Consider the following 25,802-nt stretch of genomic DNA (forward strand, 5'->3'; position numbering starts at 1 on the left):
GAGATTTGAGGTTTGAAAAAGTCAAATGACTATAAGAGTAGGGTGGTTTTGGATTTGCTTATTTAGACCATCTCAAATGGTTCATCAAAATTGATATTAAATTTAAATTTTGATGAAAAAATCACTGTTCACAGCTCCAACGGTGGTACCAAATGAATATCAAATTCAGATTTCATCAAAAAATTCATCAAACTGACGACGAAATACTGATTTTACCAAAACACTGTTGATGACCACTGCAAGGGGGACCGGGTTGACCGGCCGGTCAACCAGTAAAAGATTCAAACAGTTCAGGAAAAAAGTTCAAACCGTTAAAAAAATAAATAAATAAATAATTTTGCCTAACCGGTCCACCGGTCGACCACCCGGTCGTCCCGAAAAAAGTTCAGAAAGTTCAAAAAAAAGTTCAGATAATTCGCGAAAAAAAAAAAAAAAACTTTTTTTTGCCTAACCGGTCAACCGGCCGGTCGACCACCCGGTTGTCCCGAAATAGATTTGGTGAAAGGTGAACCGTTGGAGTGAGTGGTATCAAATTTGGTGAAATGGATAATTTTTTACTCAAATTTGGTGAAAAATTTGAGTCACCGTTGGAGATGCTCTAAGTGATTTTTTAATTTTTTATTAAAAAAAATTGTATAAAAAGTAAAGAAGTAATGTGAAAACTTATACTCCCTCCGTCCCATAATATTAGTCCCTTATTCCATTTTTCATTGTCCTAAAATATTTGTCCCTCTTCAAAAATCAAGTACAAAAATAATATAAATTTCCCATTTTGTCCTTTTTTTAAATTCATAAATAATATAAAAAGTACAATTATGACATTGATATTCCCAAAAAGGAGTACTATCAAAGGGTAATTTTGGAAAACTAACTTTTTAAAAGTACAATAATTGTACTACCAAAAAAAGTTGGATTCCCCAAATGGGACCATTAATTTGGGACGGAGGGAGTAGTAAAGTCAAGTTTGGCATGTACAGGAAAAATTAAAAAGTTATTTAAAAAGTTAAAAAGTTAACATTATTCATCAAAAATCAACAATTACGGTTGCACAATTCTCAATCCTAATTTTCTTCTACAAACTAATTTTTACAATTTTTTATTACACATTTTTTCATAAAAAGTCAAAAAATTAACTCAAACATCTATATTTTCTTTCTTAATTTTTTAGTTTAAAAAGACAAAAATATACTTATTTAGAACACTCCAAACAACCCTAAAATAAGTAAATAAGTGCATGCAATGCCTTAGTGTCTTGTAGAACACCCTCTACTCTTAAAATTAACAGAAACACGGAGCAATATGGTTTGATTTTTTTGGTTGTTGTCTTGGAGTCCAGAGCCCCTCCTTGAGCCCCTCCTTCATTCCCTTCTTGTAGAGGCCTTCGGGTCCACTTTGAGGCCCAGTTTTGATAATCCAAACCGTTCATATTTTTAGATTTATTCAGTATATTATACCTGTAAAAAATCAAGTTGATCGGATATCAGAAAGTATGCGTTCAGAAAATTGGAACTACAAACTATTTTTTAATAAACAATTTTCCGAACACATACTTTATGATATTCGATCAACTTGATTTTTTACAGGTATGATATAATGAATAAATCTAAAAATATGAACGGTTCGGATTATCAAAATTGGGCCTCAAAGTGGGCCCGAAGGCCCTGCAAGGAGGGAATAAAGGACCGAAATGAAGGGGAGGATCCCAATTCGTTGTCTTGATCCATGGAGTTCAGATCCTCTCCTTGAGGATCATTCTTCACTTTCTCCTTGCAACGGCTTAGATCAGCCGTAGCAGATCGAACGGCTTAAAAAAAAAAAATTTGAAAAATAGAGGGAAGTCTGAATCTTTCTTGAAAAATAGAGGGAACTTTGAAAATTCTGATTTCAAACCTAACTATATATACGTACACATTTCTGTCTTCCTCATTCAATCTCCTCTCTCTATCTCTCTCTACCTCTCTCCATTTCTTCACACTTGCATAACAAAAGCCACCGCCGGCGCCGATGATCACCGGAACCGTTCACCATCGTCGTCGTCGTCTACCAGTGCAATCTCTACTACCGCCATCGCCACTGCCACCGTTCTATGTTCCAGTCCACATCCATCACCCACATAAACTCAGTGTTTATTCCTCTCGTTTTCCCTATCTTTCTCAAATCATTGCGCCCACCAGCTGCCCACAGGCAAAATTGGAGCTTCAAACTTAGCTTTGAATGATATCTCCATGAACAGAGGCTCTCGCCATTGAAAATTGGAACACCATTTAGGTGTTTTTTCTTCTCTTTTTTTAAATTGGTTTGTGGTTGTTACCAATTTTTTTTTAAAGTTTTGGGTTGAGTCCGTGAACTTTAGATGTTTGATTAAAGTCCTCAAAGAAATGTTAGTTTACTACCTGTTGCTCAGAGTACTAAACAGTGCCATTGAAACGTGTGAATCCATTGCATTATGTAAGGCTATTATGATGATATATGTACATATGTCATTTGAGATTCTTTTGTTGCTAAAAACAGAGGGAAGTCTCAATCTTTATGTAATTGTATGAATGCGGAAAATCAAACCATTAACTTTTTTATACAAACAGATGAGTAATAAAGTTTTTGAGTTCTCTGTGCGCAATGTGGTTTCGATTTTTAAGCAAGAAAAAATGTACAAGATTAATTTCATTTACAAAATGAACAACAATTATATTTTTAAAAAATAAACTATACATTTTTTTGATAAAAAAAAAAAATCAACCAACTTACAATTATCCAATTGACTTAATTTTTTATGTAGATCAAATATATGAAATTTTCAATAAAATAAATGGTTCGAATAATTAAAATGAGACCCGCAATGAATCTCATTTTTTTCTAAGCCATTCAAATCATAATCAAATTTTTTTAAGTGAGAATTCACTATATTAAAGCTAACACTTTAGTCACTTTAGTCTTTTAGAATAATGGCAATGAAAATGAGACACTTTTGAAAAGGCATAGCTTGTCTATTTAGAGAATGTAAATTACCACAAAAAAAAAAAAAAACAAATTATCAATAAAAATATATATGTTGGCATCATCTCATAAAGTCATAATCGTATCTGTTGCAATGGATTCAGAAGTTGTAATTCTTTAACACTTTTGAACATGTAACTAAATTAACATTTCATTGAGACATTTAAACAAACATCTTAAATTCACAAACTCAACCCAAAATTTTGCAGATCAGTAGGTATTGCATCAACAACATTACTAAATGTACATTCACCTAAAAACATCTTATGCCATAACAGCATCAATAACAACAACAACAAAAAAAATTAGTTATGAGCAACAATTTCAGCAACTATTTTCAACCATTTTCAGCCACTTGAACAGCAACAGTCTCAACAGCACTTTTTGAAAACTTTCATTTATGAGCTGCTATTGTTGAAGCTACAGAGATTGGTTTGCTCACAGGGGAACTCTGGTTCGCGAAGTGAGGGTAGAGAGAATGATGGCAAAGTAATGGGTGAAGTTTGGGGAGTGGGGGTCCGTCGAGAGGGTCGCCGATGAGACGGGTTCGGTGAGGTGGAGGAGAAGAGCGTGAGAGCTCTGGTTTGCGAAGCAGGTCGGTTGGGTTTCAGGAGCTTCTCACCGTCGTCGGAAGTGGATCGCCGGTGAGGGTGGGTTCGGTGGAGGAGAAAGGATGAGGGTGAGGCTGAGTGAGATAGAGAGAGAGAGAGAGAGAAGAGATTGAATGAGGAAGACAAAAATGTGTACGTATATATAATTAGGTTTGAAATCATAATTTTCAAAGTTTCCTCTATTTTTTAAGAAAGATTCAGACTTTCCTCTATTTTTTAATTTTTTTTTTTTTAAGCCGTTGAATCTGCAATGGCTGATCTCAGCCGTTGCAAGGAGGAAGTGAAGGATGATCCTCAAGGAGAGGATCTGAACTCTGATCCATGAACCAAGCTCTAATAAATGGTTCTTAATTTTTTGGAATTGGAACCAAATAATTCCCTGGAAAAAAAATTAGACTAAGGGTCCGTTTGGGAAGAAGACTTGTGGCTAAAATAGCTACAAAAGACCAAATAGGCTATTTTAACCACAACAAACAAAACATTACATCTAACCCATAATTATTACACTCTTCTCTCACAAAAAAAAAAAATCAAAAAAGCCAAAAAATCCTTCCCAAATCAAGCTTTTTAGCCCAGGCTAAAATAGCTAAAAAGTCAAAAAACCAAAAAGTCAACCCACTTCCCAAACCAACCCTAAATCATTTGGTTTGAACAATTTTTAACACCCTTGCTTACGCTTGGCGTGCAGTATTTTCCAATTATCTGCCCACACAGATTGTTTCTAACTGGTTGTAGAAGCTCCGCAATCAACACAGGACTAATTGAAACGACAGTTTATACGTATTTCACATATACGTGTGTTTAGGTCAGAAGAGATGACAGAAGATGAAGGCATTTTAAGGCCAAGTTTGGCAACTCTAAAATAATCCATCTTTTCATCTTTTTTTCATTACATTATCTCTCTATTTTTCTGCATATCTTTTCGTAAAAAGACAAAAAGTACACTTATTTAAGTCATCTCAAACAACTCCTGAGTCAAAAAGTAACAGCGTAATTTTTAATCCGTAATCCATAATGAATGGACAGTTAAATAACAGAAAAATTGCATCTACATCAGCAGCTAACTGGTCATTTTCAATGTATGTATATACACACCACTTCAAACCTTCAAATAACAGCTTGCTTACATCACCACTAATGTAAGAAACATGAACTTCAACAACACTGCCAATCTCACCCCCACCACTCCTACCCATTATCATCGCCCTCCTCATCATCATCATCCACGTATACTCACAATGCCAGCCAGCCATTATAGGCTAATTCAAAATAACCAGAAACAAGCCCTTGTTCTCCGAGACAACCATAGCTTCACACCACCACACCATTGATGCCCATGATCCTCCAAATGAAGACGTCATCCCCACATCACCCTATTGGTGGCAGCCTGAACATTGGAGATCTATACACATGACTTATATTAGGAATTTGCCATAATTATTCGAAAAGGTACTTGAAGATTGCGAGCTACAGGGAGTCATACGGTTGATAATCATCAAACTTTGCTGAGTTACATGAACCTCCAAAACAATGATAAAGATATCAAAGAAAGAAAGAAAAAAAAAAAAAAAAAAAAGAAGAAGAAGAAAAAAGACAGACGTAAAAGATTACATAAAACAGGAACAAGAAAGGTATGCATGAAAGTAGCTTTCCAAGTTTTTCTTTTGATATTTCTTGTTCATGTATTAAAACCTTCCAATACCATACCCTCCAAACAATCACTTCCTGATGCATTCCTTCATATCAGAACCTGCCCTGTACTCTAGTTATTTAATAATTTTGCCTAATCCAATCCAAATTATGCACCAACCAAGAGCAACAATTGGCACTACAAAATTATTGCATGAATGAAATAAATTAATAGAAAAAAAAACTAAACCAATGACTATCATGAAATTGAACCACTAGAGATCTCACCACTATCTTCCCCAAACTGATAACTTTCACTTACTTCTAGTAGAAGTTCCCTACATGGTACAACAGCCCCAAGCTTGATACAAGCAAGGAAAGCACCAGAAAGCTTACGGTGAAGACTATACACCTCATCGGGCGGTGGTGTCAGCCTGTGCCTCAGCATGGTTGCCCCAAGGTTAGAAACACTTTGAGTAATATTTGTAGAGCGGAAGTCATACCCACCAGTCTTTGAGAAAGGCAATCCCACAACAAAAGCAGCCTGAACATGAGCCTCTAACATTATCTCCGATTCCATCCCGGTTAGGAAACCCAGCCTCTTTGACATCGCTATCACTTCTTCTCTGTCACTATTTGCACATGCAAGAACCTGATCAAATAATTTATGCAACTCTCTCAGTAAATTCAGCTTAAGATAAAAATTCCATAGTCAACAAGGCACTGAAACTATTTCCTGCAACAACCATCACACGTATACATGTCTGTTCAACAATCACCAATTACTAATTTTGCAGCGCACAGGATTATTTAGCAGCAGAGAAGGAGCCATGGTGTAAGGGCCAGGGATCTACGCAAAGAGGGTGGTGGTGGATGTTTGCCACCACATGTTGGGGGGCTGGCATTGATAGTGGCAAAGGAGCTGCTGAATGGGCAGAAGGCATTGGTTGTGAGGAGATATGCCTCCCTGTGGGATTTTCATCAAACAGAAGTTGAAGTACCTCCACTTCCTCCACCAGCACATGAACACCAAGCCATCCCACTGCCCAATCCACTTCCGTTCCCTCACCAAGATCCTTTGGCACACCATTCGTGGGATGGCATCCCTAATGCTCACAAGGTTCTGAGACTTCAAGCTGGGCATAAGTACACCTTGTTGGGAAGGCTTTCTTCGGCTATGTTACATGGACACTCAAGACGAGTATTGGGTATGGGTGCATGTCCAAGCGTCAGATCTTCATAAACCTAAACTTTAGGATATTGCGATATGTACCCGAATGATGGGTATGGATATGGGGATATGTATTAAACATTTATAAACCTAAATTTTGGCATTTGTGCCCTTTAATCGGATCAATAAATAATGTATTTTCATTATAAAAAAAAAAATCACAATTAAAATATCTCAATTAGTTCTTGTAAATAAAGCCTTCAAAATCATTGAAAAAGAACAAATTAAAAAATACAAATGAATTTTTTGAATTGTTTCAAATAGTGGGTGAGGCAGAGCGATTATATTCTTAAATAAGATGATGACAATTATTTATAAATGTACTTCAAATTAAATGGAATTTAGGAAAAATATGAAATTTATATCTCTCATTCACGTGAGAAGTTAGAAATGTTTCCTTACTAGTAAATATGAGCATCTTCTAATGAAAACATACATAAAATTAGAGGATTAAGTGTCAAAATTAGAGAAAAATGTCAGACACATTCCACACCCTAATCCTTGTCATATTCAGTGGACATGGGTACACTAGGAGAAGTAAAAGAGTCCATGTAACATGGTTCTTCAGAGGTCAGATGGAACCATTATGATACTATCAGGGAACTTCAAAAGAAGAGGAAGGAGTGGCTGCAGGTGACATACAAGAGGAAGCAACAGTTGACGAAACTGAGGGTTAAAGTTGCTGCTAAGGAGAAGCTTGGTCCCCACTTAGACATGATTGGTCCCATCAAATACTGAACTTAAGACACCAGTTCTCTAAAAAAACAATTTTGGGAGAGAATAGAGTTAAATTTGATTTCATTTAGATATTGTCTTTATAAAAATGCTACAAACACAAATGATTCACAAAAACGTTCAATGTTGAGTGGAGTGTGGGTCCCATCCATAGTAAATACAATGCCGGCAACACTGCATTTTGTGAACCTTTTTTTGGAAAAAATTGTGTACACTAGTTATTTTTACTTTTGAGTGGTTCATTTTCTCTTGTGGCATTATCTCAGAAGACATCATATTATACATCTTTGACTTCGTTTTTAAGTTAGCATCGCCTTGTGAATATTTAAAAATTAGAAGTACATGGGAAATAAGTGAGAGATTCACTTAGTGGGAAATGAGGAGTTTGATGCATTGGTTTATCAACAACAATGGATCTAGAGAGGTGTTGATTGGTGAAAATGGTGGTGATTAGTGGTGACAATGTGCGTGGTCGCAGTGATCGACTTGCAATGGATTTGGTATGAAAGAAAATTGATGTTTGGTTGCAAAGCTTGGAGTTGATGGGATTGGTTCTGTTTGGTCACGAAGATAGGAAAAAAGAAAGAAGAATAGTGTATTTAATTATTTGGAACAATAATTTTATACAAGGGTATAAGAGTGAAAATATATCATTTCTTGATGGTGGTTAATTGACAACTCTGACCACCAATTGCCTTCTCCCGCCAAGATCACCTTCCCAGCCCCCTCCTTTGCCGCGATCCTCTTCTCCATTGTGACCCATTTCCTCAGCCACAACCCATCTCCTCTGCCGTCAATTGCTGCCGCAAACTCCTTCTCATCCCTCCACCAATGTGAACCCCCTCATGCCCTCCACCATCGCTAGCAAGAGAGACGAAGAGAGAGTAGATCTAGGTTTTGTTTTTCTTTGGAAAGAAGAAGGCGTGGCGGGGCAGAGAGGGGTTCGAGGTGGTGCCGACACTGGCAGTGATGGAGATGGTGGTGAAGGGGTGGGTGGGTTGAGAAATTAGAGTTAGATGTTTTAGGGTTTTGTGTCTTTTTTGGTAGTTTTAGATAAGGGCAAAATTGTAATAAGAAAAGAAAAAGAAAATGAGTAGTGTATGAGATAAAAGTGTAAATAAAATCACCCCATATAACCCTAACCCTATAGTTTTCCACAACCAACATCCACCACAAAATCTACTGGTAGGCAGCATTCGGGTAAGTTTCCTAAAGATGTCCTACATCATTGTACTAATGATATATTTTGTACTTCATCTCTTTCAGAAAATTGTTTACTCTAATAATTCTTTAGACAACAAGATAATATCCATATTGGTTATAAACAAATGAAATTAATTAGAACAAATTGTTACCTCTTCAAATTTAACTTTGAAGTTTTGGTTTAAACCTCATAAAATTTTGCTATCATAATTAAGAATGGGTTTAACTAAACATAGAAATCAAAAGGTAATTCAAGAGTAATGCAAAGAGAATTCACCATTCTTAAATAATCATCGACAAAACATTTAGGGAAATCCCGGGCTGCTCCGAAGTCAATAAGATTAATGGTTCTTGTTGCCTCATCATACAAAAAGTTACTCCAATTAGGATCAGTCTGCATCAGATCAAGCAAGCCAAAATAAGATCGAAAGTACAACAATTAATAATATGAGTTCTTGAAAGCAAAAAACAATCATTCATCAGTCAACACTAAGGTTGCCTAAGAAGTACGGACACACACACGGACATATGACACGGACAAGTAAATTTTAAAAAAATGCAGGACACAATACGTTGGGAACATGTTCAAAACATATATTTTTATATTTTCATCATATGTATATTTTTAAATATTTAATATGTATTTTACGTCAAATATTTAATTATATCAAATTTATCAACCTTAGGTATGCTATTTTAGTAAAAAAAATTGAAAATTTTAATTTTTTTTGAAAAAGATAGTACTCAGCGTGTCCACAGTGTGTCCAAAGTGTCCTAACATGTCCAACTCTTTCCAGCGTGTTTGTGTCCAACACGTGTCAGACACTTGTATGCGACCTCCGGAGAGGTGTCCATGCTTCATAGAAGGTTTGTCATTTCAAATTCAATTATTAACCAATTTCAAATCTGTGCATCAAGCTTAGATGCAAACTCGGATCCTCATTTTTATAACAATGTTTCAAATCCATAGCTTACTGAATATGCCAGTGAAAAATTCCACTAAAAAATCTAATTCTGAAAAAGGAAAGCTTTAGATCCAAGTACAGTTTTGGATTTGACTTGATATTGATGCCTTGAGTGAGGAGGAATTGACCTATCCCAAAAATACTCTCTGTCATCTCTCCTGAAGAATATTTGTCCTTTTAGAAGTACAAGTTAATAATAAAAATTTAGGCTTTAATTTCAAGATGGCCAGATTCAATATCTTAATATCCACACACAACATATTTGGTACACTATGTCCATCAACCACAGAAGGTTGGTTCTTCCCCTGACATTGGTTTCAGACTTGTCTTATTTTATTCTGTCATATCCAAGAAGAACAAATAATTGGGGAGAGGTAAATTTTCAGGTCACTTTCCCAAATTAGAAACAGCATCTGTGAGGAGCAACTTCAGAGACTAATATGCAGGGTATCAATTAAATAGTTGATTTGCTGGCAACTCAGTGATTAGTAAAAGCAACGGAAAATGGAAGAAATTTATGGAACCATAAGATAGGAACATAACAAGATACAAGAAGGAAAGGTAAAAGAAAAGAAAACAAGCTGGGGAAAAATGAATGTGCCTGCATGAAACGGAAGACAAAGAGCTCCATCAAAGCAAGCTCCAGTAACTTTTTGGCAACGTAATTACGGCTCTCTTGGGTTAACAGTGCCACCTTATCAATTGGAATTCCTGTAGCGAGGCAAATCATGCGAGACAAAAATGCAATCACACAAGGGGAAATATTGTTTTAACCAACTCAATAAAACTTCAGTGTAAACTATTTATGGCTGGATACATGTAAAGAGGCAATCACGCCTGCAAAATCCGTGTTGCATTCATTTTGTAAACAAAAAGGTGGATAGACAAGCTAAATTAAAATGGATAAACAAACACCACATCCATAGATACACATGTATATACCCCTATATCTCTGTTATCAGAATCTTACGATTCGCGATTCGATTCGCGATTCGATACGCAATTTTTGCAAAATCGATACGAATCTATGAGTGAATCTATTTTGGAAGTGAATCTCTAGTGAATCGCACGATTCACAATCGATTCACGATTCGATTCACTTTTTACGATTCATGCAATTTTTAAAATTATTGTGTTCGACATATTTTCGACTCATTTTTTCCATCTTTTTAGTGAAAATGACATAATACAACTTCTAATAGCATTTAATACCAAAATAACCAACATATATATATGATTTTTTGTTATTTTAGTAATCATGGAGTTTTTTATAGGATCCAATCAGATTCAGTCAAGCCTAACATATTTTTAACCTTTCTTCTTATTTTTTTCCCCTACAAAAAATTGTAATATATCTTCTAAAGATATTTAACATTAAAGTTACACTATGAATTATCTATTACTATTTTATTAAATTGAATATTATATGTATGAGGTCAGTTATACCTTTTAAAATGTTTTAGGCTTTAAAATAAAATATCATAAATAATTCTTTCTTATTATTTGCTCACTCTTACTTAAAAAAATATATATTCTTATTGTCCAAATATCAATATTGTTGTTAACTATTGTTACTTTAAAAATTAATAGTTTGTCTATTTGATTATTATCTTTATTAAGAATGGTTGATAAAAAATATCTAAAAAAAAAAAAGATAAGATGGTGATTTTATATAGGAACCTTTGTTAACTTCTTACCTATTAAATTACGTGATTATCATTCAAAAAAACATTTTTTGTTGATTTAAGTCTAAATATTTTATATTCATAAGATATATTTAACATTTAAATGTGTAGATATATGTTTTTAAATAATTTAGAAAAAGTGACCGAATCTTTACGATTCACGATTCGATTCGATTTGCGATTCGGTACGAGGCCATTTCGATTCACGATACGAATCCCGATTTGACAACTATGCCCTATATATAAAAAAAGAAAAAAAACAAATGTGATATATTCAGTTTGAGTGAAATTGGCTACTCAACACGTAGAAGCCCCTTGAGACCAGAAAGATTTGCCACAAAATGTAATTGGCATTATTAGGTTAGACTTAGGGTAAAATCCGTCCCAATTCAAAAGGTGCTATACCCATAATTTCAATATACCTAAACGGAAGTGAAATTGATAATTACAGCTACATGAAGCAATATGGAAATTTTGCTGAAAAAATGGTCATGCCTACATGTATCACAGACCCATGTTGCGGCATAGGCATAACACATCTGATGCAAAAGTACTTACAAGAAGAAGAGACATCTCAATTAAATAATGTCAAGCTTGTTTGGTTATGAGTTTATGCTTTATTCTTGATTAGAATAAGTTAAATCCATATAGCAAGTCTTAAAATGTGCTGGATTTTTTTTTAGAATTTTAATGTTCTTTAGTTTCCTTCTAAGTTCATTTCTAATTTCAAGAGTTTTATTCCAAAGTTCATCAGCAGTATTTTCTTGGGCTAAATCCAGCCAATTACTTGTTTAGAACATACCTATTTTGCAGGATCTTTTGAGTCATTATTTCTAGGGGTGTTTAAAAAAAGCGGTGGAACTGATAAATTGATCTGGATTGGTTCACCCATACAATTTGGTTTGGTTTTTGAAAGAACAATTTGGTTCCAGTTCCAAGTAATTAAGAATCGTTTATTACAATTCGATTCCCCCATTAAGACTAAAAAGAGAACTGAATAAAACCGAACCTAACCGGTCCTTATAAATAAGATTTTTACACTTCTTTTCTTATATTATTGAACTGAATATAGCATTTATGTAGTATTCAATATATGCTATGAAGAATTTGATGTCTCTTTACACATTTGATTAAAAGTTAATTTGGCGAATAGTAAGAATTGTTAAGCTTAAGCATGTTTGTGAATTTTTTGGAATGATTTTATAGGTAGAACCATTTTATTATTTGAACGTGATAGTATGGATATAGTGATAGGTTTTCTAACCTAGAACCGTTGAACCGAACCAGAACCAAATAGTTTTTGTCGTTTGGTTCCAAATGCTCTATGGTTCACATTGATTCACTTCCTAAAAATCTGTAACCGTATAAAGAGATTTGGTTCTTGGTTCACTTTAGAACTGAATCAAACCCATCCGTGAACACCCCTAATTGTTTCTATGTAAGATGGGACAATTTTTAGAAAGTTTCTGTGCCATTAGGGTTTTCCAGTGTCTATATAAATGGTCCCTTCTTGTATTACGAATTTGGAGTTGGAATGAAAGTGTTTTTTTCTTATTTAAAGACGAGTGTAAAACTCTTCTTTTGACATGAGTATGGATATCAAGCAACCCTAGTAGAGTAGGGTACTCTTCTTTTATTTTCCTATTTGCTGGATTTCTGTTTTTTTCAAATATGTCTAGCAACAGTTTGCTCATCAAAACATGATCTCATCGCTTGAAATCAATTATTTTTCAAACTCTAACCTCATTCCCCTTGTTTTAATCTAATATCCTGCTACTTTTCCATCGCAATACAGCCCTAGAATACAAAGGTACTAGGCTGTCCTTCATCAGCACCAGAGTCTGTGAACATGACTAATACAATGAAACTGTGACAGGTTAGTATTGATAAAAAAGATAGTACAGTTTTTAGAGCAATGTAAAACAGTGATCAATCACATATATGGTACTTTTATTTTATCTATCAAAAATCTGCCACACATCACGAGTAGATATATATACTATTCAATTTAACCGCAAGAAGCTGTCCACAATTTTTTAATCAAATATATATGCTGACAAAGATTTCGTTATGTCTACACAAGAACCTTCATGATCTGCAAACTATAACATAAATCCATAGGACAATTACCAGGAACGAGTTCTGTTGCTAAAACTCTTTTACTAGAGATATCAGTCATGACCTTTGGAACATAAAACCCTTTCGTGTTGGATAGCAGATCACGAAATCTTCTCTGGTTTGTTGCCTCCAACTCATAGTCACATTCACGAGATAATTCTTCTTTTGCCACCTGCAGAGAACTCAAAACATATATGAATGTTGGAGCAGCATATGTCACCACTTAGATAAGCTTGCATGTAAATATACATACGCAAACGATGTATGTATTTACATACATGTATACATGTAACATTTCCACCATACATATATGCATATATATATATATATTCCAGCAATACTAATTGAACAATACAAAGCACCATATATATCATCCAGAAAAACCTACAATACAAAATTGAATGTATGTAATATGCATATCTATAGTGTTATAACATTAGTTAGAGCTAGTTGCACGAAGCGGGAGCGGGAGAGGGAGCGGGGGCGGGGGCGGGGGCGGGAGCGGGAGTGGGAGCGGGGAATCGTGAGCTGATAGAAGTTTCTTAGGTTGGGAGCGTCTCGGGGAGCGGTAATATATATATATATATATATTTTTTTTAATGCACATTAGAAGTTTTTTTATAAATATTTTTATTTTAATATACATTAATTATTTTATTTATTTATTATATTTTTTAAATAATGTATTATTGTTAATTTATTTTTTTATTTTTAATTGATATATATTATAAATAAAAAATTATAATAAATAAGGAATAATAAATTATGTTAAAATAAATAAAAAGAAAAATTAGATATTTTATTTTATAATTTTTTTTTATTATATATGGTTTAATTAGATTTCTTTTAAATAATTGGATGATTTATTTTATTTATTATACGTTAAAAAGTTAAGAAATAATAATTTACAAAAATTATTATTATATATGATATTTTAAGAAATAATAATTAAATATTTTTTTATTTCATATATAATATATGATAAAAATATATATGATAAATTATATATATATTATAATCAGAAGAGGCCCTTTTATCATATATATATTATATATGATAAATTATATATATTATCTATTATATATGATATGATCCAGACGAAAAGAGAGAGTGAGGAGAAGAACGAACAGAGATGAAGAGAGAGAGAAGCGGAGACGGAGAGAGAGAGAGAGAGAGAGAGAGAGAGAAGCACAGAGAGAGTGACGAAGACGAAGACGAAGACGAAGACGATCGCGAGAGTGACGAAGATGATCGAAGCCCTTTCCCCTCTCATGTCGACGTCGAAAGTTAGGGTTTTTCTCTCTCTCTCTCTCTCTCTCTCTCTTTGCCCTTTACGATCCCATCTTGGATTGAATCGCGTTTCTCTCTCCACAGAAACGTGATTCTTACACGTGTCTTTCTAGAAATCGCGGAATCACGATTCTTATTGAGAATCGCCACCTAGTTGCACGATTCTTGCAACTAAGAGCTAGGCCTTGATTCCAGCTAAAATCGATCCATGTTAAGCCCACAACCAACTTCAACCCATGAAGAGTAATTCTATTCGCACACCACATAAAATCTCAATACACACCATGTGTCTCGTTCAGATATAAACTTCTGAACAGAAGTCAAATGTTCAGACATTAACTTCTATTAAAAAATGAGTTTAGATATAAATTCCATTCAATAGTTTATATCTGAACGGTACAAATGGTCTGTACTGAGGTTTTCTATGGTGTGTGAATAAAATTTCCCTAGCATGAGCTCAGCCCATCCCAAGCAATTCACAGTTCAGCCGACCGAAATTTCCAGCAACAAAGCTGAACCATGACAAACCAACCCAATTTTGCACTGTATGATTTTTTCCCCTTGGCATGATTAAACCTTATAAAGATTCAAAAGAACACGACTATTTACAATATAAGCAAAATGACAAACCTAGCCTGAATGATGATTACCTTCATAGCTCTGTCCAGAAAAAGATTTTCTGGAATCAGATTTGTATAGTCTAATAGTCTTTTCACATTCTCAATGTCACTTTCGATGCTATCTGCGACACCAGGATACTGAATTTTCACTGCGATGTGCAAACCATTCTTTGTGACAGCTCGGTGCACCTAAAGATCATGTTAGAACTGTGCACATAAACATACATGGCAGTTGACATGAAAGGCTTATATTATATAAAGCAGGGAACATCAGATATTATTATATTATAATAATTCGCGCAAAAAAATGCAACCGCAACGCTAGTCATTAAAAATCAAACATGGAAACCCAGACCGCCACTATAAAACTATGCAAGGATGCAAAATGGATGCATGAAGGAGCAACATAAAAGAAGAAGAATAAAGGTAAGGTGATGCAGGATGGGTCCATCAGTTTTAACCGAAAATACTAGAATTCCATAAAAAGGGAGCTATACACAGATATACACATTAATTCCCAAAAAACTTAATCTGTCTCTCATTATAATTTATATATACATAATATATTCAAACGTAAAACACAGTAAATGCCACTTAACGTAGTATAGCAAAGGTGTGCGAACCCACACACATCAAAAAGGAACTTAACACTAAGGACACACTAAAATTTTGCATTTTTCTAAATTTATTATATGTCAAATAAACATTCAAAGGTAATGGGGGCAAAAACACATAACATAACACTAATTAAAATTTAAAAGTCATACATACCTTAAACATCAAGATATTATTCAAGTAACATTTGCATTTCAAAGAAAGTAAAACAATTGTAGAAGTAGAACATTGAAATACACATGACATATTAACCTTATAAACATGTCAAAGTATATTTAGAGTGCACAAATTGCATTTTGAAGAATACAGTTCATTGTTGCTATGAAAAGATTCATCACATAAGTCGTGTTTGACGAGTTCAAGTGTTCAAAATTGTCTGATATTATTATTTATCCCAAAAAAAAAAAAAAATGTCTGATATTATGAATTTAAAATTTTAATTAAGATACGTAAAAGAAGTGTCAAACACGCTTTTAGAAGTGTCCAAAGAGTGTTATTGTCCAAAACGACGTGCCTCCTCATAGAAGTGTACATGCTTCTTAGATTATGGTAATCAAAGTAAATAACATAGACAAGGAAATGCAACTTTCTGTTAGTCAGTGTGTGTAATTCATATCTTTCCAAGGTTTTAAATTGATAATACTTTAATCCACAAGTATTTTGAATTGATGAAACTTGAGGTCAGAAAATCAGAAGAAAGAGGGAAATAGGATTAGGTGTAAGAGAGAAGTCCAAGAATTATTTTTGGAATGATTTTAACCTCATGTGTAATACAAACTTGATTTCCAAGTCACAATTAACCAAGATAAAAGCTATTATTTCGATTATGTTAATAATAGCTTGATATGGTACATAATTGTCATAATTCTTGTATATAGTCTATGACACGCACAATCATTTTATGCATACTTGAGCTCAACTGCCACTGAAGATAGACATACTTTATCCCATTATCTGCACGCTCATAGTATCAAAGTGTCCTTTAATTATTCTGTTTTTTCAAATTTCTTTTCATGCTACTGATCTGTTGTTTATAAGTTGGATTTTGATTAGTGTGAAAAAATAAAATAAAATAAAATAAAATAAAAAAGTTGTATCTCATTGCATCATCATAGCTTTGGGGGATTAATCAATTTTTTTGGCAAAACATCATCCATCATGCCTTCAAATGTTTCCTAAAAGGTTGAGACCTCAAAATTTTGTTAAGGGCTTGAATACTAACGCCAACTATGATTTTGCAAATTTCTTCATCTTTATGGCTCCAATTGCAACAGATATTCATATTCCATGTAGCCTATAGATGTATGTGTGAGCAGAAGTAAGCAAGGTACCTAAATATCCATATTCCACTTTTTTGTTTTGTGTGTGCATGTGCATGTGGGTTGGTTGGGGAAGAAAAGAAAACCCAGAGTAGTCACAATGTTTAGGCAAGGAAGTTACCCATTAAGAGAGCATATATAACTGGATAACTCCAATTTCTACTAAGAATGTTAGAAATGAAGAGTTTCAAACAACATTTACATTATTGTGTTAAGCAACAGGGAATTGACTTTTCCAAACTTGTTCTCGTATACTAATTTACTAAAGTACTATTATAGTGCCCAAGTAAAACAATGAAAGTGCTAAAATAGTTTCCAAATTTTTGTCACATTATCCAAGGATTGAAGGTTAATTCTCTTTTAGATCTATCTCCTACTTTCACTGTCTAAAACACTCACCGAGTGAATAATCAAATCAAAACAACAACAAAAAAAATAAAAATAAAAAAGAGAAAAATATTAAATTGACTTGTATTGGCAGCTTTGTGGGTTGTTTTGGTTAGAAAGAAATGATAGCTTAGGGGGTATTTGGAGTAAAATTTGCAAATTGGCTTCTTTTTGGGCTTCTGCATCTCCCGTTTTAAGGAAATTCCTTTGTTTTTTTACTTCTAGGAATGGGAGAGCCAAATGAAGCTAGTTATATTTCTTGTACCTTCTTTTTTGTATCTTCTTTTTATCTCTTCTGTTTGTCGGACAACTTGTCCACCTTGATTCTCCCTCTAATAATTTTATTGTTGCTGCTACTGATAAAAAAAAATGTCTATTGGTCAAGAATAGTTGCAAAATAAACACAGTTCCATACACTCAAGTCATACTCTATCACCATTAAGTACTTAAGTTGTTTGATTGCATGCTAAAAGGGATAAAACAAGGAACCAGCACATAATGAATAAATAACATTTAATAATACAGTTGCCAGCATCACCTGGCCTATACTTGCAGCAGCAATTGGTTCATAATCAAAACTAATCAACTTAGATGACCAGTCAGGACCTAATTCAGCATCCAAAACTTGATTCAGCTGGCTCATTGGCATCACATCTGCACCTTGACGAACAATATCCAACGCAGCCAAGATCTACAAAGGGATAAGAGCTGTCACATGCTTTGGAACCAAAATATAACAAGCCTCATACATGCCAGAAATATAAAACTTAATCATAGCAGAGGAAAAGTTGACTTGAAGAAGAACAAATGGTGAATAATCATCCAGATAGGGTCCACTTATCCTTTCTAAATCAGGGTCGGTACTATTTGTCTGTTTTATCACATTATAACATCTTTTTATTTGTGAACATAAAATTTTTATTGTGCATTTTAACCCGTCAGCATTTACTAAAACGGATTGATGAACAAAATCACTGTGATTACACCTTTTTCTTTGATCAACAACAGAGTACAACTGTATTAGTCTATTAGAAAGCGTGCCGAGGGGAAAAAACCCTTATACAATTCTGTTGAAATTGAATGTATAAAGAGAAATAGAGAATTGTATTATTGATTGATCTAATGTTATATCTATTACAATGATTCATGATTCCTATATATAGAAGAGGGTGAGTGTGTAGTAGGTAAGGAGTAGGTGAAGTGGAGGTGGTAGTGATGTAGTGGGTTAGGTTTAGTGGAGTAGGTGAGGTGGTAGTGGTGTAGTGGGTTAGGTTTAGTGGAGTAGGTTTAAGTGGGTGAAGTAGGTGGAGAGTAGGTGGATTTTAACAGCCCCCTGCAAACTCAAGGGGGATAGGAACTAACCAACTTGAGTTTGGAGAGAGTAACAAAACAAGAAAATACATAAAAATAAAAGAGGATAAGAGACACTGTATGGTCGTGTCAGACCATTGGTGAAGACACTGGATGGTGGTGTCATAACGTTGTAGAGGACACTGTATGGGGGTGTCATAACCATGTAGAGGACACTGTATGGTGGTGTCATAACGGTGTAGAGGACACTGGATGGCGGTGTCAGACCGATGTAGAAGACAGTTTATGGGGTCATGTCGGACCGTTGTAGCAGACACTGTGTGGTTGTGTCAGACCGATGTAGAAGACAGTTTATGGGGTCATGTCGGACCGATGTAGAAGACAGTTTACGGGGTCATGTAGGACCGTTGTAACAGACACTGTTGTGACAGTTGTTGTGACAGTTTACGGAGTCTTGCTGGACCCTTGTAGAAACTAACCGGAATCAATGTCGGGACAGTTTACAGAGTCTTGTCGGACCCTTGTAGAAACTAACCGGAATCAATGTCGGAACAGTTTACAGAGTCTTGTCGGACCCTTAAAAAGTCGCACCCTCAAAAGGTGTGCCCAATCTTTCAAAAGGCGTGCCATCAAAAGGCGTGCCCAATCCATAAAAAGGCGTGCCATCAAAAGGCGTGCCCAATCCATAAAAAGACGTGCCATCAAAAGGCGCGCCAGACACGCGGCGATGCACGTGATCGACAGTGCGCGTGTCGGCCTCTTCGTCATGCGCTATATAAATGAAGGCAGAGGCGGAGAGAACATGTGGAAATCAAACCAGTCTGAAACCTCTGAAAAAACTCTTCGTGGGCTGAGAGAGATACACTGGTAACACTCTGTAAACACTCTGTAACCAACCCATCTCTGAAACACTCAGCAACCATAACATGGCCTCTTCTTCCCGTCCAGCTACCCAGAACATGGCCTCCTCTTCCCGTGGTCTGCTTACGCTCTTTCCAGAACTGAACGAGTCCACAAGAGAAATAACTGGTGCGGTGGCCAGTGAACCCCAACCAAACACTTCTGGGTTTGCTCCTTTGAACTTTCCGATGCGGTCGGTGGAGCAAAAAATGGCGGTGCAAACTGATATTGAGGCCAATCAGTATACTCTGAAGTCATGTGTGGAAACCATGACGGCGGTCACAAACTTGTCGCACCGGCTGCAGAGCAGGACAAATGAACTGCAACAGTTAAACTCCCAGCTGGCTCTGCTCCAACGCATGTATAAGGATGCGCGAGCAGAGATAAGTGTGCTAAAGAGAGAAAACAAGGAGCTGAAGCGGAAGGCCACCGTGATGTTCCGATTTGGAGGGCCACCATATGCTGTAGTGGAGGAGCAGGGAGGAGTGATCGTGCCCAGTGGAGTGGGAAACACGGAGGCAACACCGTCAAGGACCGCCCAGGACGGAGGCAAGAAGAAAAGACCGGCGGAATAGGCGAAGAAGTGAGGTCGGTGGGTGGCCGTTGGCAGAAAAGAAAACAAATCTTTGGGTGTTTGTGTTTTGGTTTTTTTTTTTTTTTTTTTTGTGTGTAAAATTGTGATCGGGGTTGATCCCTGAGATGAATAAAATATGGTTTGGTGTGCAAAGCTATATTTTTGTTTTTTTTTTGTTTTTTTGTTTTTTATTGTGAAAAATGGAACACAAAAAAAAAAAGATAAGATAAATAAATAAAAATTCTATTTTGTGGTGAGGGAGTCGGTGAGGGAGGTGCAAAAGGTGATTAAAAGAAATAAATAAAGAAAGAGTGTGATGATGGATATGGGTATAGATGTAATAAAGGAATGAAAAGAAAGAAATAAATAAAGAAAGAAAAGAAGAAAAGAAAATGGGTTTGTGAATCTGTGCAATATGTTATAATAAACATATATATATATATAGATATATATTAAAATAAAAGAAAGTTGAGTGGGTTGATTAAAAAAAGGATTGTGGGTTTGAAAGTGGAAAATAAAGAAAAGAAAAGAAAGGCATGTGGTGAAAGAAAAAGGAGCTGTGGGTTTGAAAAAGTAAAGTAAGAGAGAGGAATTTCGTTGCAAGTTTTCTGACTCTTCTCAAAAACAACACAGCAGTGTTAAACTCCACAAATGCCTTCTCTGGATCTTGAATCCTCAGAAAATTCTTTCCAGATTTCAAATGGGAAATCAATTCATGCTTCCTTGGATCAACAATTACTTCATTTTCTTGTATTCTACCACTAACAGAAGCATAACTCAGAGTGGGGGCATAAGACTCGATCTTTGCTTGCCTTCTTAGTGCTGCATTGATCTGGCGCAACTGCTCATTCAGCCGTTCCAATTCTCCTCTCCTGTGTCTTGCAAGCAGTCCTCCAACTGTGGCCCCTACAAGGGCTACAAATAGCAGTAAGGGCATGTCGAAAGCAGATGATGCCTCACATGTTTCTGCCAGAGCTTCAAAAGGCATACGCAACATCAAGGCATTAGTGACAATAAGTGCCACGGCTGGGGATCTTACAGGAACCATCACCTGAGCAACTAAGTCTTCCAGAGTGGTGTCATAATCTACTTGTGTATGGACAGTATCACAAGTTCCTTCTGATACAGAGGTGTTGACATCATTTACTCCTGTAAGCATAGACCGACTGCCTAGCAGTGGCAAAGACATGGAGTTTGAGAGGAATTTGGCCGGAGGAAGATGAGCGGCGGTGAAATACGGCGGCGGAGTGAGGGCGTGTAGAAAACTTTAGCGGAATTTGGTTGAGGTCCGGCGGACGGCTAAGGTGAGGTTGCCGCCCGCCGGTGAAGCGAAAATATTAGGTTCTAAACCTGCTCTGATACCATGTTGAAATTGAATGTATAAAGAGAAATAGAGAATTGTATTATTGATTGATCTAATGTTATATCTATTACAATGATTCATGATTCCTATATATAGAAGAGGGTGAGTGTGTAGTAGGTAAGGAGTAGGTGAAGTGGAGGTGGTAGTGGTGTAGTGGGTTAGGTTTAGTGGAGTAGGTGAGGTGGTAGTGGTGTAGTGGGTTAGGTTTAGTGGAGTAGGTTTAAGTGGGTGAAGTAGGTGGAGAGTAGGTGGATTTTAACAAATTCAAATAAATAAACAGAAAGAAGAAGAAAAAGTACAAAAGATAAACCTGACACCCCTTTAACAACTAAAACAAAATCAAATCCCAAGTGTTAACAGCTTTAATAAAGTGCCTTCATGACAAAGGATGCTTTCTCATTGCTTGACATCAATTTTCATTGTTTTCTTCCAACTTTACCAATAACCTCAACCAACTTAATATTTGGATGCTTCTCCTTAAATTGCTTCCTGAATTCTTCCAATAAAATAAAAAACGCACTAACAGACTTATTAGGTGATAGCCTCAAACACCAATCCCCATTTCTCAATACACAATCTCACTTAAGCCTCACTCTACTTTTGTCCATCATAATTAAGTGAATATTGAAGCCTTTTAAGTTCCCTGTCCTTCCTAAAGAATAATATACTTCCTTTTTCTTTTTAGCACATCAACTCTTATATTGAAGCCTTGGGCATGTGTTATGTAACCTTTAGGGTTGTATCTTGAGGTTTTGTGGTACTATCCTTTTGTTTTGGTAATAAAATAACTTACCAAAAAGTGAATAATGTAAAAGGTTAAAAAAACAATACCGGAGGAGGTATAATGGATTCATCTTGAATACTCAGCATCTGCCCTAATTTAAGTGCCGCTCCGCGCATTCTGCACAATGCAAGAGCCAAACGTTCCGCATTTTTTTCCGATAAGAATGGGGAAATAGCGGATTGTTTTTCTTGTGAATCGGGCATACCAAAGACAATCCTCTTGGCAGATTCCTGGATTGTCCCCCATGCAAGACCAGCTCCTAGGCCAGCAAACCTTCAAAATAAGTTGGGAATTAAGTAAAAATCTCAGTCATAAGAACAAAAAAACATGTTATACAATTGATGATTTCCCTCATAACTAACAGATTTGAAAGCCATGTCCAAGATATGTTATGTTTTAGAAAAGAAAAGGACTGCCAAATGACAATATTGGCACTACAAAGACGTGAATAATGCAGTGGTAACTAGTTTGAGAATAGTTCCGGACAAAAATAAATACAGTTACACAAAACATACATCAATGATGAGCTCCATTTTTTAATATTCCAAATGACTTGATTTTTGGGATGTAATAAGTAACATTTGGGATTTGAAAAGGAAAGTGTTCTATTTCTTTCTGTCTTTATTGTTTTTAATGGAAAGGAAATTGCCAATAATAACAATAGACAAAATCTTAGTTCTATCATCCATAGAGGAGGAACCAAAGTAGTCATTAGCCATAAAAGTAACTTCCGTAAATAATGAAGGAGATATATTTCTTTAATTTTGTTTCGTGTGAACAATGCACACCAATCAAACTAAGGCAAAAAATTTACATGACACTTACCGGGGGCAGGGGGGAACTTGAGATACATAGACAACTCCTTTCCGTAGGCCTACTCCGTAAGATAGAGATACCTCGAAAGAGGACCAACTTCCTTAATCACATCCATATGTCTCCACCATCTATCCCTCTTACTCACAAACCTCCAACGCCACTCCCCCAACAAAACTTGTTTGAAATTTTCTAACTTCTTGATACCAATCCTCATCCCTCATAGGATTGCAAACTGAGTCCCTGTCAACCAAATGGTTACTTGAATCCTCCCCTATTCCTCCCTACAAAAATCTATAAGCAGCCTCCAATCTCTCGGCAACAAAGTAATGACAAACAAAAACATAAAATATGTAGGCAACCTAGATAAAGTACTCTTCATTAGATAGGTATTGCCTCTTTCACCCTGCCAGTCTTCTTTGAAATATCTCAATTACGGGATCCCACAAGGACTACATTTTGAATAATAAACTCAAAGGCATGCCCAAGTAAGAGGATGGAAGGGATCCAACTCTACAGTAGTACTCTCTAGAGTGCTCAAAAATCAATGTTAGTCACCTCCTCCCCTGGAATGAATTGGTTGTATTTAAGTTGGTGCAAGACAGTCAAAGAAAAATAAAAGCAAGTTTGGAAATTCATATAGGGCTTACTTGGTACCTCATGTAAACAAGTTGGGAATTTCATGGATATGCATTCGTGTTCTACTAAGTTAAGAAATTTTGGGGCATTTTAGAAATTCTATATTTTCTTGAAATGGTTAAATAAAGGGGGAATTACCATTAATAGACCAAAATTAAATAAAGGGGGTACCAAGTCTCCTGGAATCTAAGTGCAAGGCTCAACAGAAAGTACAAGTCCAAGTCTCATGTATATTTATGTATACTTGCAACATAGGAAAAATAAAATAAAAGAAAGAAAAAAAGTGAGAATCTTTTCACATATCAACTAAATGGACATACTTGTATATCTTTTTCTTTCTCTTTTTTTTTTTTTTTTTTGATTGGCACTGGATGTCTGGATCAAAGCCCAACTAATCCCCAGGGTGCATAGGCCTCGGCAAGGAGTTTTTCTGAAAGTGCACCACGGTTAATTCAAGAGTTTTTCCCCTAGTCCAATGGCTTAAGAAATTGTTAGCACCTAAGAGCATCTCCAATGGCAAGCCATTGGAGCTGCTATTGCCATAATTTGGCAGCTGCAACAGAGCAGTATATGCTCCAATGACTTGCCATAGCATGTGCTAAATTTGAGAAATTGTTACAAGCTTTGGTAGCTGCTATTTGTGCTGGAGGTTATACTTGTATATCCTTTTCAATTTCGAGTATATGCATCAACTAAAATAAATACCATAAGCAGTGGTCATATAGGCTTCATTTGGTTCACTGGAATGAATTGAAATGGAATGGAATGATCATTCCTTAGGCTTTCGTATGGAATCGTAATGCATTTTGTCGCTATTTTATTAGTCAACCAAACATAAAAATGAACATTTTGAAAGAATGAATATCCCATTCCGTTTCATTCCAGTGAAACAAATACTACCATATGGTTTGGATTGTTTGGGGGTTGTGAATGGGGAAAAACTTACCCAAGAGCTCTAGAAAAGGGCGTAGAAGGAACTCTCCTCTCCCTCGGCCTCCTCTTTTGTATCTTAGGAGGAGGAGGAGAAGGAGCAGGCTCTTCTTTGTCAAGGGCAACATTGGCCTCGGAAGCGAGCAAACCGTCTTTGACATCACAACCAACATTCGATGGCAATGGAGGTGGTATCTCGGGAAAGGGACCTTCCTTACCACCAACATTTGATGGCGATGGCGATGGTTGAAGAGGTGATGGTGTTTGAGGTTGGTTCTCCTCAACCGCCGCCTCGAAGTATACAACACTGGTTGTTGCTTTAGAATTGTTACTACTACTAGTAGGAGGTGAGGGAGGAGGAGGAGGAGTGGAGAACTCGCGGACCTCGCCGGTGGTGAGTCCGGAGAGATCAGTGACGACGAGGATTGCCTTCTTCAAGGAGGAAGTAATTAGGGATTGCAAATCTCCATTTTGAGATCGAGAACGTTTCACAACCTCCTTGCTGATTAGGGATAAGCCATCTACAATCCTGCCTAGCTCCTTCTTCGTCAATGAAGAACCCATTCTTATTCTTATTTTTATTTAATTCGCGTTGGTCTTTCTTGGACTTGGATTCAGTGCACAAGAAATGGTTGTAAAAATTGGAATGGAAAAAAGGCTTCCAATTCCAAAATACGGAAAGATTATTGCGGTCCGCATTCTAGCACGACGATGATGAAAATATATCGTTCTAGTTAAAAATAAAATGACATGGGTTTGAAAATGTCCTAGCATTACTATTCATACAATTCTTACTATACAAAAATAATCAAATTATTTTTGAGGAATTTTTTTTAAGGTCCTGGTATTAAGATTATAGTATAAAGAACACTCAATGTTTTCATAATGTCTAAGGTCCCTCAAGTTGATCCAGAGAAAATTAATCCAGAGAAAATCAGTCCAGAGAAAATTGATCCAGAGAAAATACGCATCACAGAGAAATTTCCCACTGTAAAATTTTCTGGACACATCACAGAGAAATTTCAAAATAATATTTTAGGCAGTCAGTTGGAACTATCAAGTGCATATTGATTGAAATACTAGTGA

At 35.8% G+C, this 25,802-nt stretch overlaps 1 protein-coding gene and 1 pseudogene across 1 annotated transcript; one reads left to right on the plus strand and one right to left on the minus strand.

Annotated features, from left to right (window-relative positions):
• Positions 1-5,239: 5,239 nt before the first annotated feature.
• Positions 5,240-25,468, minus strand: ABC1 (ABC transporter 1). The gene is made up of 8 exons (XM_082897620.1): positions 24,733-25,468; positions 22,382-22,607; positions 17,941-18,093; positions 15,112-15,270; positions 13,184-13,343; positions 9,970-10,079; positions 8,681-8,797; positions 5,240-5,886 (listed from the first exon to the last, which is right to left on the minus strand). Exons 1-8 carry the CDS (start codon positions 25,278-25,280, stop codon positions 5,494-5,496), a joined length of 1,866 nt encoding a protein of 621 aa, XP_082753746.1. The 5' UTR covers positions 25,281-25,468; the 3' UTR covers positions 5,240-5,493.
• On the plus strand, positions 6,065-7,203 carry LOC114271561 (large ribosomal subunit protein uL13w-like; annotated as a pseudogene).
• Positions 25,469-25,802: the final 334 nt, after the last annotated feature.

This window comes from Camellia sinensis, chromosome 12, assembly GCF_055761805.1.
Source record: "Camellia sinensis isolate YWXY chromosome 12, ASM5576180v1, whole genome shotgun sequence".
Classification (NCBI taxonomy): Eukaryota; Viridiplantae; Streptophyta; class Magnoliopsida; order Ericales; family Theaceae; genus Camellia; species Camellia sinensis.